The sequence below is a fragment of the Populus nigra genome, chromosome 16, assembly GCF_951802175.1.
Source record: "Populus nigra chromosome 16, ddPopNigr1.1, whole genome shotgun sequence".
NCBI classification, from domain to species: Eukaryota; Viridiplantae; Streptophyta; class Magnoliopsida; order Malpighiales; family Salicaceae; genus Populus; species Populus nigra.
The window spans coordinates 7402667-7420761 of NC_084867.1; the positions used below are offsets into that span (position 1 = coordinate 7402667).

Below are 18095 nucleotides of genomic sequence, written 5' to 3' on the forward strand. Positions count from 1 at the left end.
ACGTGGAAAGCCTGAATCCGGAGCCGCACCGTCACGCTTCTAATCCAACGGTGAAGATCTCTTCTCTCGCTTACTATAACCCTTCACCATTTACCTACATAAACCCCACTTCCCAATATAGGGTTTTAGTCGAATCCTTCAAAAACCAGAGGGAGTGAAGCACATAAGAAGGTAATCCCTAGCTATTTGTTTTCTTACTGTGATCGGACTTGTTTCTGATTGATTGAGACTGAAGTATGCTGTTAACCTCGTCTTTTGATTTGATTTGATTTGTGTTAAGTGTGAATGAGAAAAGAAAACAGAAGATTGTAACTTTATGAGTTTTATCTTTTCATGTTTAGATGTATTGGATCTTCTTCGTCTTTTCCTTTTCTCCGCGGTCTTAATCAGGATTGAAGGAGAGACCGAGACTGAAATTGTTTTGTTCGTATTGTTGTTACTGGACCTAGGTTTCTCTGGTTCAAATTAAGTACTTCTGAAGCAACTGATTTTTTACTGATTTTTTTTTTATTTTAAAAAATCTCTGGCTGATTTTGCTTTGTCGCTTCTTGGTGGGCAATCAATCATTCACAACATATGTAAAGCTCCTGTTCTCATTATTTTACGGGGTTAGTTTATTTTGGTTCCTGACTAAGGTTTTGTTTCACTTAGGTTGTGCGATGGCGTTTCTTACTAAATTGGGAAATATGTTACGGCAGACTGCTAATAGGCAGATCACTTCTGAGATCTCTGCATCAAGACCATCCATCTATCAAGCATTAAGATGCATGTCATCCTCAAAAATTTTCATTGGAGGTGCTTCTTTTCTTTTATTATTTTTTTCACTTCTTGTTTTGGTGACCTGCTGTTTAATGGCTGGTGCTGAAACCTATCACATCTCATTGCAGGTATTTCTTTCCAGACAGATGACATCGGTCTGAAAGAGGCCTTTGATAAATATGGCAATGTTGTTGAAGGTATGTAATTTGGTTTGCCAAATTACTTTTCCCAGTTTTAGAGGAAAAAATTATGTGGTTTCTGCCTGTGGGTGTGTGTACCCGTGTCTGTGCAGTTTGTGCTAGTGTGTGGTTTCCTTCCTCACATGTGTGCTGGCATTTCAAATTTCAGTTTAGGTTTATTGCTGATGTGTTTTATTTTTGTTGCAGCAAGAATCATTATGGATCGTGATACTGGCAGATCCAGAGGATTTGGATTCGTTACTTACACCTCCAGTGAGGAGGCCTCTAGTGCCATCCAGGCCATGGATGGACAGGTAATTTGCTGCTTTATTGTTTGTCTTTTTTCTGTGGCTGGAAGTGGAGATGAGAAGTGCAGAACTATTTTTGCATTTCCTCTAAATTAATTTTCAACTGAGAGAAGTGCAGAATCTCTTACATTGTAATTTTTCTCTGATCATCAAATTCTCAATGCCTCTCACCCTGTCATTTAACTTAGTTGAGAGAGCTTACATTCTTCTCTTGTATCACCTCCCCCTCTCATCTTAGTGTTCATATCATTTTGTTTTGAATTTTGCTTCTCACAGGATCTTCATGGTCGCCGCGTTAGGGTGAATTATGCAACTGAAAGGCCTCAGCGTACCTTTAACAATAATTATGGCAACTATGGCGGTGGAGGATACGGCGGCGGTGGAGGATACGGTGGCGGTGGAGGATACGGCACTGGTGGAGGATATGGCTCTAATTATGCTGGTCAAAACACTTATGATGGTGGTGCTGGGAATTATGGTGCTGCTGCTGGCGGTGGCAGAAGCGATGGCTATACCAACACCAGTGTTGATGGTGGATATGATGGAAATGCTGGATTGGGTTATGGTGGCGGCAATCAGTTTGGTGCCAATGAGAGTAGTGGTGATGGTTTGAACCTAGATGATGCGTTGGACAAAAACTCCAAGGAAGATGATGATGCTGGTGGTTTTGCCAAAAGGGTATGACATAATGCTGTTTCTGGAGGAAGCTGTTGAAGTTGCTTATTAAAGTAAATTTTTTTTTCCTCTACCCTACCCTTCTTTGAACTTTGGTATATCGCTTATTTCAGACTTGGTTATGTGAAGAGCATCACTTTGAAGTATTTTCTTTAAGAAACAGAATTGATTAGAAAATAATTTCAGTTTCTCTCTCCGGCTGTTCATCATTATTTGGCAACTTCATAAGCAGTATTGGTGAGTGGTGACTGAAAAATTATGTCTGCTTCAAGTTGGTTCTGTTTGCTACTGGTTTTCCAGAGGGATGGGTAAAACTAATATTAGAGTAGGTTTTGCTTGAAAGATATCGCTTTTTTTCTAATCATAGAGAATAACCACAAAAAAAAAAAAACCAAGGTCTTGTACATAACGTTTTTAAATTTTTTTTTTTTGAAAAAACTAATAACTTGGTTTTTATTTATTTTGTATGTAAAATCCATCCTAGAGTAGTATTAGCCAAATATAACTTTTAAAATTTATTTTAAAAAAACCATCTCAAAATGATTTCTCGATTTTGAATTAGAGCTATAAAAACTATTACAATGCTAAACACGGTTTAAGAACAGTTATAAAGTGTAGTTTTTTTTAATTAATGTTTCCAGAAAGAGTTTTTAGTGGGATTTATATAAAATTATAATATGTGTTGATTAATTAATTAAATATATAAATATATATATTTTTTTAAAATTTGTGATTAGAAGAAAATGTAAATCATAGTATATCGCGCAAAAAAAATGGAGCCTAAAATTGTGGTATGGAGAGCATGGAACTCATTTTAGGTGTAATATGGTAGTTTTTGTTTATTGTTTAACCGTAAAAAAATTGTTTGGTTTGTCAATTGCCATATGTTTTTTGTTTTTTTTTGTATTCTACTTAGCATATAATTACATTTAAAATCTCAGTTTTGTAAAAGCTAAAATAATTTTGAGAGGGTTTAAGGGCTTATGTTGTCTTGTATCAACCTAGCTGGGCCGTTCAGCCCTTGCATGTTGTTGCTTTCGCTTTGTCGTTGGTTCGCGCTGCTTCTTCTTATATTTTTTAAAAGTTTTTTCCTGAGGCTTGCTATATCATTTTCAGATCGTATTTCTTCAGATGGAGCTGGTTTTCTTCAGCTATGTTTGCTTTCTTTTATGCATGTTTCATGTTTGATTCTACCTTCTTCCATTAACCAAGCCAATGGCCTTTTGAACCGAGCTGCTTTCCCACGGATATTTCTTGGTTTGTGCAGGGCTGCTAGCTTTTCTTATTTGGTTCCTTGGTGTCTGACATGAATGTTGCGGTGCTTAAAACAACAACAGCCTTTTAATCACGCAAGCATAGATTTTGAATTTCAGTCCACCTTAGCTGTCTTGCTGTGCTTGTTGGTGGCACTTGATGCTTAAAATTCCATTTAAATGACAATATACGTGCAAATTATCACTCTTATTTCACTAGCCTTTATTGTTGTTTGCCTTCATTTGCTTTAGACAATCATCCCCCCCTTGCTTTGATCTATACTTTGTTGTGTTTTTCTCTCCTTGGAATTGATGTGTCAGGCTTCGGCATTGCCTTGCTGCCTTCTCTGTAATTTTTCAGACTTTGGTGTCTGGCACTTTTCTTACCACTTTTATGGGTTTCTCATTTTTAAAGCAGGCTGTTTTCTTTTATCCGCATGCTTTCCCAATGCGTAACTCAAAGCCACCCTACTTTTATATCGATGCCCATTGTCTCTAGCTTTTGTTTTTTACACTGTTAGATCCCGCTGGTGAGAGTTGGTTTTCTTCAGTTTAGCGATTACTTCCTACTCTTCTCTACTTTTCTGTACAAGTTTTAACCAAAATTCAACCATCGTAGCTCTTCAACTTCAAATGCATTTCAGGGGGAGCTGGACTTCTGATTGCTATCTGCAATTTCAAGGAGAAACTTCCTGCCAATCGCAGCCGATGTATCTTCTTGAACTTTCCGGCACCCTTCGACACTCGCCTCTTTTGTTAGCGTAGAGCTTTTAGGTCTAGATTGGCTTGGTATTTGTTATGTGTCTTCACTGCTGCTGCTGCAGCTGAATCACTGTCACTGTTGCTGTTTCGCATTGCATTTACTTGCGTCTCTTGATAAATATTAAAATAAATTGCCTTTACTTTTCACTCCAATTTGCTGGAGTTCGATCTTTGCTTTTGTATGCATATGTTTTTCTTGCCGTATGTTTCACGAATATATTCGCCCAATTAGCCTCAGGAAACGTAGCAAATGCACTTGCAATCATGCTATTTGTTATAATTAATTTCTTGGTTATTTTTTAATTTTATTTTTTTAAAATAAAAAAAATAAAATAAAGACTAATATGTAGACAAAAGCTAGCTTAGAGGATTTTACATGTAGAAAAAATAAAGTTGTAATTTTGAATAGATGAAATCGGAAGCTTAATTGTACTCTATTTTATCCAAAACTAGAGAAATAATGTAAATTTAAGGTCAAATTACATGATTATTGGATGAATCCGCATAAAAATAAGTCTAAGAACATAATTAGATTTTTATTAGGTCAATTTGATTTAATCATGCTTCAAATTAAATAATTTAATTAGGTGTAAGAATTTAATTATACTTTAAATAGGTCAGATTAATTTTATTAGGGATTTAATTGGTGAAAAATTAAATCTAGGAGCTTAATTTGAGTTTAATTAAGAAAATTAAAATTTGAGAGATCAAATTTAATTTTTATCAAGTTAATTGATTCAAGTCAGGAGTATAATTGCAAGAAAATCAAAGTTTTGGGGTCAATTAAGAGTTGAATTGAAGTATTTGCAACCAAGAATCATTTTGCAAAAAGCATCTAACAATGGAGACTCAATTTATTGAAATCATGGTGAAATTAAAGAAAATTAAAAGTTTAATGGTTAATTGAGAGTTAAATTGTATAAATTCAAGATCAATGATCAAAATGAAAAAAAATGTTGAAATTTAATGTTGACATTGAAGTTTGGTAAGGACAAAATTGTATAAAATTGAAAGTTTATGGTCAATTAGGGATGCAATTGAAAGAAATTAAAAGATGGAGGAACAAATTAAACTTTGATAAAATTCCTAAATTAAACCTCAAATCCCTAAAACGACGTTGTTTTGAAAACAGTAAAAAAAAGGACCACACTACGTGTTATCTAGTGACTATTTTTTTTTCCATTTTGCTAGAAAAGCTGCTCGAGTGGTCTTTCTAAGGCATCTAATGCTTCATCTCTCCACTAAATTTAATAAAACTTGCACGCAAACAATGACATGACATCTGACTACACCCCAACATGGTTCTTGTTGGCTGATTGATGACCGTGGCACCTCTTCAAAGTGGCTAATCTGACCAGCTCTTCCGCAACAACTTTGACAGTTCACGATGGTCACTTTGAGCGAACTGTTGAGATCCTTCGAGGTTGACTTAATGGCCACAATTTGACACCATTAAAGATAAAATGTTCATCTTCCACATCTTATAAATTTGGGTGGATTTCATAGCCTTGAAGTAGAAAAAAATCGAGTGCAAAGTTGAAAAAAAAAACTAGACTCCCCCTAATTTTTTCTTCTCTTCACTGCCAATTCTTTCTCTCTTTTTTTCTCTCTCCACACCACCTATTTAGCCACCACAACCCTGAAACCACTATGAACAACTACCACATAACCTCCTCGAATCCATCCCCTCACTGACAACAGGAACCACCATGCCAACTTATCCTTCTTCCTCTCACAACCAACACCGACCACCAATTCCTCTATCAGCGCCACCACTAGCCCCACGTTGGCCTCCTAGACCACCATCCAAACTTCTTGACGTGAGGTGATCCCATCCTCCCTTTTTTGCTGCAACCATAACCACTGTATACAAAACATGAATTCGGTCTACATGTAGGAAGCGTTTGGAAACGCGGGTCAAACTGCGTTTCCAAAAAATTAATTTTTTTGGTATGTTTTGGATTGTTTCGATGCGCTAATCTCAAAAAAAAAAAAAATATTATTTTGATGCGTTTCGGCATGAAAAACACTTTGAAAAGCACCCGCAACCACACTCTCAAACAGACCCGTAGAGGTTAAATTAATTAAGATGGTTACTAGTGATTGTTGGGCCGGGCCAGCAACCATGCAAATCGAGGCTAGACCTATTCCATCCCACCAAAAAAAGAAAAAAAGAAAAAGGGTATGTCGGCTTAACTTGACTGGGTCGGGCTGAATATATTTCGGCCCAGCCCAATTTAATAATAATATAGAATTATATAATATTATATAAAAAACAAAAAAAATTCCATAAAAAATTCCAAGGCTCATTTCAAAATATTTGTGATTTTCTCGCATGTTTTTTCAACAATTTTGCATAATATCAGGCTATATATTTGCACTGTAATATACAGATCTGATATTAAAATACCCAGTTTTCTCTGAAACTTTTCTTAAAAAATTTTGAAAATTAAAAAAATTTAAATTAATTTCCTCTTTTAAAAAACAAAAATATTTTGTTTTCATGCATACGGTCACATCCTAAAAGTTTTCTAAGCATACTTTTTATAAAAATAACAAAAATGCATCTTTCTCATGTTTTAAAAATGCAAAGATGGATATCGTAACTAGTTTATGATTATCCGTTAGGGTTTGACTAAAATATAAAAAATCATTCACCAATCATTTTGTTCATTTTATATTTAAAGTGTTAGAGTTTACCTGTACACTTTAATATTCAGGGTGTAAAATTATATAGTAGAGTACATCCTCGGGTATTAAAAATATAAAGTGTAAAATAAATGCGATGCTAAAATTTAGATTTTAGAATAGTTAGGATTTAACCTGATAAAGTAGAAACTTCCTCACGAAGAGAGAGTTACCTTGAACCTTAGATGAGATTAACAAATAGAAACTTGACTTAGAATAACAATCAAACAATAATGCAACTTACCTTAAGTAGGTGCACTAGAGGTGATGCGTTTTTCCTTTGCAGAATCAGTCCTTTACCCCGATTCTCGCAGACCATAGGTTTCCTAATAACCTTAATATTAGGTGGCGACTCTTAAATTTTACAATTATAATTTTATGATTATATCCAAAATCATTTCTTTTCCCAATACCTCTCAGGAGGCGTAACACGCTATTCGAAGTCGCCTCGCGACACTATCTATTTAGTAAAAATTAAGAGGTGGTGTTTTTACTATACACCACCTCACAAAATACTGTTTATTACATTAGTTTTTTTTTTTTTGTGTTTTTGGTTCACCATTTGGTTTATTAGAGATTGATTTTTTATTTATTGTGATTTGTTTTCTATGTGATTATCTAGTCTCGTGACTCGTGTTGCAAGTTCAACATATTAACCCAATTGACTCAGTTCCCCTCTTTTTTTTAATGGGCATTTTTTTTAAAATTTCACTATTCAACATTAGATTGATTAAGAATTAGACTTCATGATTTATTTTAATTTACTTTTTATTAGATTATCCCGGTTTCACGACTTGGATCACAAGTTTCGTGACCTGAGTTGACTTGAGTGGTTTTATTGTGTTCTTCATTTAGATATATATTTTTTTCAATTTCACTATTCAACAATGGATTAATTTAGAATTCTGCTTCATAATTTATGTCAACTTGTTTTATATGAGGTTATTCTAGTTTAATGATCCGAGTTACATGTTTGGCAGGGTAACGTGAGTTGACTCAAGTTAATTTTTTAAATTATTTTCAACTATTTTTTGCTTCAACTCATCTTTCAACATTAGGTTGATTAAAAATTAGGTTTTATAATTTGCTTTAGATTTACTTTTTATTGGGTTATCTTGGTTTTATGACTCAGGCAATGGATTTGGCTAGTTAACTCGAGTTGACTCGATTCATTTTTTATTTCCTTTTAATTGATTTTTTTCAATTTCGTTTTTCAACATTGAGTTGATTGAGAATTGGACTTCATAATTTGTCTTGAATACTCTATAAGAGTTTATTTCAATCTCTTGACTCGAGTCACATGTTTGACAGGGTAACCTGAGTTGAACTAGGTCATTTTTTAGGTTTGATTTCTATGAGGTTATCCTAGTATCATGACCCAAATCATAGGTTTAGTATGTTAACTCGGGTTGACTCGAGTTATTTTTTATGTCCTTTTAATTGATTTTTCCAGTTTCATCCTTCAACATTGGGTTAATTGGAAATTAAGTTTTATAATTTTTTCAAAAAATTATTTTTATAGGGTTATATTGGTCTCATGACTCAGGTCATAGATTTGACAGGTTGACTCAAGTAATGTTTTTATAATATTTTTAATTGATTTCCTTTTAATTTCATCTTTTGATATTAGATTGATTGATAATTGAGTTTCATAATTTATTTTAATTTGCTTTATATAAGGTTATTATAGTCTTATAATCTAGGTTATGAATTTAGCAGATTAACCCAAGTTGACCCAGGTCAATTTAATATGTTTGTCTCAATATTTTTTTTAAAATATTATCTTATTTTTAGTTAAACTATTTTTTTAGTGATCGTTTGAGTTGTTTTTGACCCGTCAAGTTGATTGGATCACATCGAGTTAATCCATACATGATTTATTTTTTTATTAGAAACGTTTACAACACTTAAATATTATTTTACATTAAAAAATAATAATAATTTGACCTACAGTGTAACATGATCACCGATCTAGTTTATCACTATAATATATCTCATTATTCCTCTATTTTCTTTGACATTATCTAGCAGACACTGTAAAATTTGTTTTATTGGAGAAAATATTACACAACAAATGCTTGATTACCAATACTTAGACTAGCACATGCAAGCACTAGTTATTCTTTTTTCTTTTTTTTTTGAAATTTTGTGTTTTACTATTTTCTTTATTTCAATCTTGTACTATATTGTTTTGATGGGCAATCCTGTTACTTGTTGAAACTAAGATCTCTTAGTAGGTATTGCTACCTACTTGACAGAGCTTCATTATCGGTTGGCTTATACAAGCTTAATCTTGTTTTAGGTGCTTGTAGTGCTTAAGAAAACCCAGAATCATGTGTTGTTTTTTTTTTTTTTTTTTTAAATTATGATATATGAAGGCAGCTAATTAGTTTCATGGATTTGTTTTAAATAAACTAGTGCGTGCATCATTAGTGGTAGTTTTTGAATCAATAAAACAGAATATTTGTGTTTCTGGTATTTTAATTCTCTATCCTCTTAGCAATAAAATAATATGTTCTTCTATATATATATATATATATAAAAGTCTTTCATCAATCTTGAAGGGACTCCAAATTTCAAAATTACAGGTTGTGCAGGTGATCGTGATGTTGGTTGCTTGATGGAGGTGGAAACTTTTAGAAACAGAAAAAATGAGATAAAGGATGCTGTGATAGCCAAACGTAAGTCGTTATATAATGCAAAACTTTCTATTAATTGCATGTTTAATGTTCATTGTCATCCACTGAAAACAACAACCTTTGTGCATTTAGCACTACAGGAGAGCCTTTCTTGGTCTTCTCTATAATTTGCTTTATCAACTGCTTCTCCATCTCATCATCACAATCACTGTTTTCATCTTCACTTATCCTATCATAAAGCAATTCCTCAATTCCTGCGCCATACTCTGCCGATGACTTTAATGGACCCGTGTGTAGATCGTTTGGTGTCTTTTCTTGATTATGTGAAGAAAGTGAAAAAGAACCATTTGCCCTGCCATTTTGACCCCATGACACCCTCTGGTCAAATAGATGCAAGCCCGCTTGATTGTCTTCAAAATCCCCTGACAGTGAGTCTTCTTCCTCAGATTCATTCATCTTGTTTAGCTCTTCATATGCCTCATTGTACGCATCCAGGGCTTCCCTAGATAAATTCATAACTAGAGGCTGATCTATGCAACTGAAATCTCCTTCAACAACTGGACTTACTTCCCCAGAGGAGTATCTTAGCTCGGTGGTTGACAACAACCTTTGAGCATTCTTATGTTCTGATTCCAGGAGTTGCACCTTCATCTGGCTGTTTTGAAGGGCTGTCTCAAGCTCCTTCACACGCTCTTGAAGTCTTGACTGAATAACCTCATGGAGATGCAAGCTCAATTCTCGTGGTGAAACTGCATAATTAGCAGAGCAAGTAGGGGAGGTGCCCCTTGCATCTCGATTTGACTCAGATTGAGCAGCAGCTTGCCCATTGACCATGTCAAGCATCAGTTCTCCTCGAGCAAAATCTGCTGTAGAGTCTGGGTCAAGCTGGATGATTTTGAACTCTATTAGAACTTGTAAAATACATAGTACAATGAAGCCATGTCCCTAAGGAAAAACCATGAAAAGCTACACAATAAACAAGAAACAGTAAAGGTTCTTCCTATGGCATTGAGAAGATTGTATTATTATTTGTTTTTTTTTTTCCCATCCTTTCCTATCGTGTGCTAACTTTGGCTTTCAAAAATGCTGCCCCTGTCAGTAAGCATGAATATAAAACATGGCCATAGTTATGTGACAGGTTTTGAATCACCAATATATGCGGGTCATAGCCATTCAATTCTATGCTGACAGGTGGTTCGACACAGTGAGCACCAGAGTAACCATATTTATGAAAGTGAGCCCAAATCTATTGCATTAAAAGTTCATATGAGACTGGTCCCAAAGAAAACAAGATTGAAAAAGAGAACAAAAAACAAAGAAAGAAGGGCAACTCCAGAGGCTGACCAGAACATCATAGAGAACAGGAGGGTTAGGACAAGGCAACATTTAATCCAAGCAAACCCAGCAGATAGGCAGTGATGAGAGAGTGGTGCACGACAGCTTTGAGGGTTGTTATGAATCTGAGTTTCAGGGCTGTTTAAGGCTTGCTTAATGTGGTTTCTGCTGGGATGTGAGGATGTGGAACAGATTTCTAGCAGCCACACCTATGGTGTAAGGAAAAATCTAAGCTTCACATCTAGGGTTCTTAGGAGTCACACCCAAGGGAGATTGAGTCACGCAATAAAAAAATGCTGGAAATTATTTGATAATATTGCATTGAAAGTATTGAAAGACTACAATGCTTATTTAAACAGCTTTAGTAATCCAAGTCCATGGCCATGAATTCCTAAACTTCCAGCATAACTATTCCTATTTAGAATAGGAAAACCTAATAACTTTAGGACTAATAAAATAAAATGCTAAACAGAAATAAGGCCTTGACTGTGATTTCCAGATTTTCAAGCAACCTGGAAATTCCTAAAATACCCTTAGAACTACTCAAGCTCCCATCATTAGCAACGTGCCAAATCAATGCTCGAGCAAGGAAATCATTCGTAGAATGCCTTCTAAAGACTTTTGGAGACTGCTGCTAGGGTGCCCCAACCGAAAGCTCTGGACAATCTTGAATGGTTTAACTTTGCTGCTACAGGGAAACCATAATTAAACTAAATTTGCTCGCATAATTGTCAGACTTGGTACTTAGGGAGACTTCCCCAACAAAGATGAGAAATGCTGAGCTATGTAATGGCATCGAAAAATTATGAAAAAAAATTTATGGTATTGCACAGAAAAAAATATTATGTGACAGTTAAACATAAAAGTCACGGACAATGAATAGGATTTGTTAAATTGAAATTGGATAACTATGACAATTTTCTGCTTTAATGATAGTGTATATGGAGTTGGATTATGATGCTTAGGAGATATAATAACAAACTAGGATAACATTTGATTAGTTTTTCTAAAATACTTGGAACCAAGTTTCACACTCGTAACTCAAGGGCACATAAAATTTGAAACCTTCACAATTGACAAGGCTAAGGTCATGAGTGGCAAGCATGTGTTATAAAAGCGTAAAAACATTTATAGCAGTCATAAAAGAAAGCATGTTGGCCATTATATTTCAACATACCATCAAAGGTTAGTTTTCTTTTCCACCTCTCTATGTGATCTTATTTTTGTGTGAATTTGAAACACATGACAATACTATTCAAGATATTTCTAGTAGATCTATCTATTTATTTACTAAAAGAAGATAATTTTATCAGAAAGGAAAGAAATCAGAATTACAGCAGGGTGTTTCTAGTAGATGATAACAAAGTAAAAGATCATGAACTACGGAAATAGCCATGACACTTGGGCGAGGCAGTACAAAATATTCCCTTATAATTGTTTCTAAGCTGCTAAAGATTTCCAGTTAAACACGGAAACAATGAATGGATTATCACAGTAAAGGAACAATAACCAATAGATCTATAAACCAAACAAATGCTGACCAGAAGTTAGATTCTCTAAATATTTATTTGATTATCTGAAAACTGGGCCTCAACGTTCTGAGAATCAGAATTAATTGGTATGATGAATGCTGAGAGGAAAAGTCATAATGCAGAACCTTGTCAATGAAGTCCACATACATGACTCCGAAACTGTCAGCCCCTTTTTACCCCTACACACTACAATAATTTTAATCCACTCTGAAAAAAAATGGACATTTGAACTAGCCTTTCTTGATAAAATGGCAAAAAAATCTCACATTCTAAGCAGCTCTAATACATTCTCACTCTAAAAAGAAAGGGTTAATAAATGATATATCATCTCACTGTCAAACCCCCCCAAATATCATACTACTCGATATCAAATACCTAAAATATATTTGCAAAAGGGAAGAGATAAACTACCAATATAAATTTCTCGAACTACCATGTTTCAATAAAAAAAAAGGAACAATTATCTGCATTTACAAAAAAATGCAAGCATGTAGACACAAAACTTATTGTCAGGACACTTAGATTCCTGAACTAGGCAACTTTCTAAACCACACTACAGCAATCACAGCCAGGCTTCGCACTGACAATTCCTGGGAGTCCTCAGCAAACTAGCAAATAATTTCTCTATCCTATATTGATCTATAAAAGAATAAGACAGCAGGATAAATTAATCATATAAGAGGAACTGAATGATGTTAAATTGACACGTGCATTACCTTCTAGTTAAAGAAATTATACAGAATCAAATAGTACTTGTAAAGTTCTAAAACATACCTGCCAGTTATTTTCTATTTTCTTAGTAAATATTTGAAAATGGAAATGCAATCACAAACAAAAGATGAGCCATATGAGCATGAATGCAACAGATTACACAATCTCTCGCAATGAACATAGCCAATCAGAGTGAAACTAAATTTTCAAGCTCTCAAAAATGCTAAAAAACTTACCTCAACAAGTTCAGACAATCTTCTCGGTGGACCAGATGGATTCATGTTTAGCCCCAACCTCTCAAGCTCGGCTTCAAGCTCTGCTTCAATTTTACTCATAGACTCTGGACTCTGTTCTGTGTTCTCATTGTATGATACTGCACCAATGTTGTTCATTGAATCATTCACATTCTGTATGAGGAGATGTGGATTCGATGCCCTGTAGTGAAAGGAGTTATCACAGGTATCTTGTGATTCATTGTTCTCATTTGCCAGTTGCTTCACAGTCAATGAATCCTTCATCTCAAGTTCCTCTTGTAGATCTTGAACCAAGTTCTGAGTATGTTTCAAATCTTCTTTTAGCTGGTTTACTTCTCTTCCATTAGCCATGAGAGAAGAGATTATACCAATAGAAACACCCAAACAGAATAAAACCGTTCCATCATGTGAACCTGATGAGAATAAAAGCATTAGGGTTGCAAATAACATATTATTTAAGAAATGAGTAAAGAGTAATTAGAAACATGATTATGCACCTAAGTTATGGTTAAAGAAGATTTTATCTAATATGGAAAATCAAAACAAGTTATGCGATTCTTCATCAACAAAGAGATTTTCTAGTCTAAGAATAGATAAGCTTCTTACTTTAAGGGTTTGAATTTCAGTCTTGGGTTATTTCGTAAGATGGGGAAGAACTGTAATTTCTGCATGTTCCAGAATCAGGGGTATTTAGTAATCTTCAGAATGACTTGAAAGTTCTTATTTAGGAATTTGGGGTCTGAGTCTTTAAAGTAATGTTTGGTTATTGGCTTTGCACAAAAGAGATGGACAACTAGGACAAAGGGGACAAGACGGAACAAAAGACAGACAAAGTTATGTTGGCAGGTGGTGTACAAGACAAAGTAAATGTCTTTGTATTCTATTTGGTTGAGGAGTGGCGAGACAAAACAAAAACATAAAAGTCTGTTTTGTCTTTGATATATTCTACCTATCAAACTTGCATTGTTTGGAACAATAAATAAAGATCATTATTTTCACTTTAGTTTATAAAGAGCGTTAAATTTTTTTTGAACAAACTTAAAATGATAATTTTTCCATTCATCAAAACCAATTTAAAAAAAAATTTATAATCATCATAAAGAAGATAATTCATTGCTAAAAAGATAACGTAATTAAATTATGATTTACTCGGTCATTTAATCATTTCTCCAAATATATTTAATAATAAAATAAATTATCAAACCAATCATATGTCAAATAAAATATTTGCACCAACATAATTCAAATCTAACATAGTTGGAAATGCAAGATAATAATTTCACCAAAAATGCATATTTTTTGTTATCATTCAACCCCCACCTTTTCATCATTTTTTATTAAAATCTAGCATATTTTTTTATGATTTTGCTTTTATATTTTCTAGTTTTCAAATCTACTGGTGGAAATTAAGATAATTAAAACTAAAAGTAAGAATAGAGATTGAAATTATGAAATATTTAAAGGGGCATTTGTAAAAATAATAATAATAATAATTTCGTTGTCTCTATCCCCAATGTCCCTCTTTTTTGGAGGGACAAAAAATTGACTAAAAATTGTCCCTGGGAAAAAGAAACAAACTCATTTTTTGTCACTGTCTCTACATCTAGACTTGTTTTTGTCCTTCGTGTCTCCGTCTCTTTTGTCCTAGAACAATAACCAAAAGCTATTTAATAGTTTATTCTATTTAGTTTCTTTCCTAACCAAGTAAGGATTAGTAATCAGAGTCTTTTAAGGAGTACTAGTCTCTATAAATAGAGATGTTATGTTTTATTTTCAGTAGAGTTGAATTATCAACTAAAATTGAGTTTTGAGTAATTTTGGAGGCTTGGTGCCTAAGGTTTCTTCTCCTTTCCCTAGTTCTTCTATTTTCTCCTAATTTCACTTATTTTTTGCTTTTATATACTTCTGCTACAGTTCTGCAAGCCATGTTCACAGCCTAATTTCTCCTTATTTCTTCTATTCTACACTATTTCTGCAAATAACAAAACCTAGTTCACAACAAAACCTTCATACAGCACAAATCCCAAATCTGTCCTCCATCAAAACATGATCTTCAGCATGCCAGCTGAACTGACTAAACTAGAAAAGGGTCCACAAACTAGCACACATGGTCTTGCCAGATATTTCTAAACACTAGTGGCTATATATGTCTATAATAAGAGGTATTTATGAAATAACGAGCTACAGATGCCAGTGAGAGAAGGAAACAGATTGCTCTGAAACAATTTGGCATAAATAAAAAACCTAAAAATACTGAATCCTACAGAAAATGAGTCAACTGCAATATTTGCATAAAATAAAGGTTCTCTATGTTTATGAGAAATGCACTGTGTTTGAACCTTTAAGGAGAAAATTACTGGTGCAGCTGAAATTTGAAATGCCACCTTGTCCTAATGACAGAAAAGGGGGAAATGATTATTTGGAAATTTTTGCAACTATCATTGGTTCAAGTGATGGCAACTAAATGGCATGTCAGCATGCACAACTTCCATACTGATGAAAAGAAACAACAAGCAAGTAGTGTTTCTAAAAATATATACCTCCAGATTTCTATTGCTTTCAAGAAATAACACAGTAAGAAACAGAAAATTACGTAAACGAAGATGGTGCACAGATTTTGGAGTAGCAGAACAGACTTATTCATTGCCTCTTAATGGAAAAATAAGTTCATTCTTGGATCCAAATCTGGAAACATCAAGATTAATAAGCGAGAACAATAAATGGCTTAAACATTTTTCATCCAACTAGCATTTGTTTCACAAGATAAACAAGAGTTCACTATGAGAAGAATACCATTTGGTGACTGTAGGTGCTTTTGGGAACTGCTCGATCTTTCATTCTGCCTCTTTCCACTCTTAGATTTTATCTTCTTCAGGTGATCTGAAAATCCAATTTTTGGTAGTGGAGGAACTCCACAAACAATTTCCTCCTTGTGCCACCTATTATTATCACTTGCAATTTGTGCACTTAAAGAATCCCTATCTGCTCTGCTAATTATTTCCGTTCCATCAGTTATCAGTAATGGCTTCATAATAGTGGATGGTGACCGGAGAGCACTAAGCACATATTCTTCCATTCTAGCATGTTCCTTGTATAACTGAGCCATAAGACAGCTATCTAGTGAGCTAAAAGGTTTGACAACATGGCTGCCTGAATGTTTAGTTCTAAGAGAGTTCTTGCCAGAACAATGAAAAGAATCCAGTTCACCTGTATAAGGGTTACCGGAATTATCATCCATATTATCATTCAGCCCATTTCCATCCTCATTTTCTTTTAAGTTTTCATTTACTGAGAATCCAGGTGGTAAGCTCGACATAGAAAGCACATTGCAATCATCATAAGTTCTCACTCTTGCAATCCTTTCACCAAAACTACTAGTAGATGGTGCTTCAGTGTCTGACGCACCGTCCAAATGGTACATATCTGAGAATCCTCCATCTGAAAAGTGTCTTCCATTTTTAAGAGTGTCTTCAGCTTGTTTCCTTCTAATCAAACTATGAAAGGGAGAACTTGAGGTTTCAGGTTTCTCGCAAGTGGAGGTTCCAGAAGACAACTCCAATGAACTAGCCCTATGTTTTGAAAGATTCTGCCAATATTTAGCTATATATCCGGCAGCGGCAGCGGCTCCCACAACCCATAAATCCATATCTGCTCTCCTTCCACGAAGAAGAAAAATAGAGTAATACCTCCCTAATTCCAAGGCATCCTCATTATTTCAATTTTCACCATTAAAATCCTGAAAACAACTACCATTAATTCCAAGAAAGAAAAAGGCCTTCCTAATCTCAAGCATTCAAAATTGTCGACCTGTTCAAACTAATAAAGAGTTTGAAAATGAAAGCCGCTTCCACAGAACGGAAACACTAACAGAACAGCACAAAGCAAGTTTTTCTCTTTGTAACTATTGCCAGCACTTTCTCAATGATCTAAACCCAACAAACAAAATCCACAACTGATTAACGGAATATGAAGCAAGAATCAACTGCTATAAAGAATTACAAACAAATGAGTAGAATCCACTATTCCAAATCTGAATAACAAATTTATAGAAGCAAAAAATGAATATCACAACTCATTCACAGATTATTAATCTAAAATGTACTCACTTGACTTCAAACCCATCAATCAAAACTCCTACAGAATCCGTTAAAGGAACCCTCTTAAGGAAAAGGCAAGATATCCAAAAATCTAACCTATACCCATTTGAAAGCAGCCTCTGAAGCGCAAAAGCCATCAATGGAAACAACCCATTTTGACCAGAAAACAGGAAGTTTTAACCTTGGTGAGCGAAAAGGGGTTGGCTTTTGGAAAGCCTGGGACTTATCGAAGCAAAAGAGAGCAGAGAACAATGCTGTTGTTGTGCTGGTGTTGTAATGAATCTTTCTGGTTATTGAGGAGGAGATTGTGGATTCCTTGGAAGAATAATACCCATAGCGACGTTATCTACACAAAAAAACACAGATTTTCTTCTTTCTTTTTTCTTTTTTCAACATTACAACGACAACACACCTACTTTTGTTTTACATTGTAAGTAGAGTAAAAATATATGCCTTAAAAAGGTATTTTTATATATAAAAAATAAATTAATATTTTTTAAATATTTTTTTAATAATTTTCATTTACTGATATTAAAAGTGAAAGAATTATTTTAATATATTATTAAATAAAAATATTTTTGAAAATTTACTATAAAACTAAACGCAAACTAAAAATTGATAAAACCAAGGCTGAAAAGCGTAAACCTTAACTATTAAATTACAATATATATATATATATAAACATACACTATAATTTATTTTCAAATATATTTATAACATTAATTCACTAATTTTTTTTTTCATAGATAGATTCTGAAAATTCATAATTTGATAGTGTGTAGTTGACTGGATGTTTGCTAAAAACTTTAATTAATTTTATTTAAAATTATTATTTTTTTCCTCATAAATGAATTCCAAAAAATCCATAATAAGGTAGAGTTTGATAATGCAATTTGTCGTTTA

The 18095-nt window shown here is 33.9% G+C and overlaps 2 protein-coding genes across 7 annotated transcripts; one reads left to right on the forward strand and one right to left on the reverse strand.

Annotated features, from left to right (window-relative positions):
• On the forward strand, window positions 1-4089 carry LOC133675211 (glycine-rich RNA-binding protein 3, mitochondrial-like). 4 transcript variants are annotated; one of them, XR_009835374.1, is made up of 7 exons: window positions 1-171; window positions 652-795; window positions 888-956; window positions 1146-1252; window positions 1523-1974; window positions 3590-3704; window positions 3794-4089. XR_009835374.1 is itself a non-coding variant. In XM_062096517.1 (6 exons), exons 2-5 carry the CDS (start codon window positions 660-662, stop codon window positions 1928-1930), a joined length of 720 nt encoding a protein of 239 aa, XP_061952501.1. In that variant the 5' UTR covers window positions 1-171; window positions 652-659; the 3' UTR covers window positions 1931-1974; window positions 3794-4089. The 4 variants fall into 4 exon arrangements, 3 of the variants coding, with proteins under 3 accessions (XP_061952501.1, XP_061952500.1, XP_061952499.1); XM_062096517.1 differs by lacking the exon at window positions 3590-3704; XM_062096516.1 differs by lacking the exons at window positions 3590-3704; window positions 3794-4089 and adding an exon at window positions 3189-3588.
• Window positions 4090-9313: 5224 nt separating this feature from the next.
• On the reverse strand, window positions 9314-17597 carry LOC133675900 (uncharacterized). Of its 3 annotated transcripts, none has more exons than XM_062097447.1 (5): window positions 17289-17597; window positions 15889-16831; window positions 15435-15485; window positions 13078-13508; window positions 9314-10148 (listed from the first exon to the last, which is right to left on the reverse strand). In XM_062097447.1, the coding sequence occupies exons 2-5, from the start codon at window positions 16739-16741 to the stop codon at window positions 9348-9350; spliced, it is 2136 nt and encodes a 711-aa protein (XP_061953431.1). In that variant the 5' UTR covers window positions 16742-16831; window positions 17289-17597; the 3' UTR covers window positions 9314-9347. The 3 variants fall into 3 exon arrangements, with proteins under 3 accessions (XP_061953431.1, XP_061953430.1, XP_061953432.1); XM_062097446.1 differs by having other exon boundaries at window positions 17202-17597; XM_062097448.1 differs by lacking the exon at window positions 15435-15485 and having other exon boundaries at window positions 15889-17596.
• Between the last annotated feature and the right edge of the window lie 498 nt (window positions 17598-18095).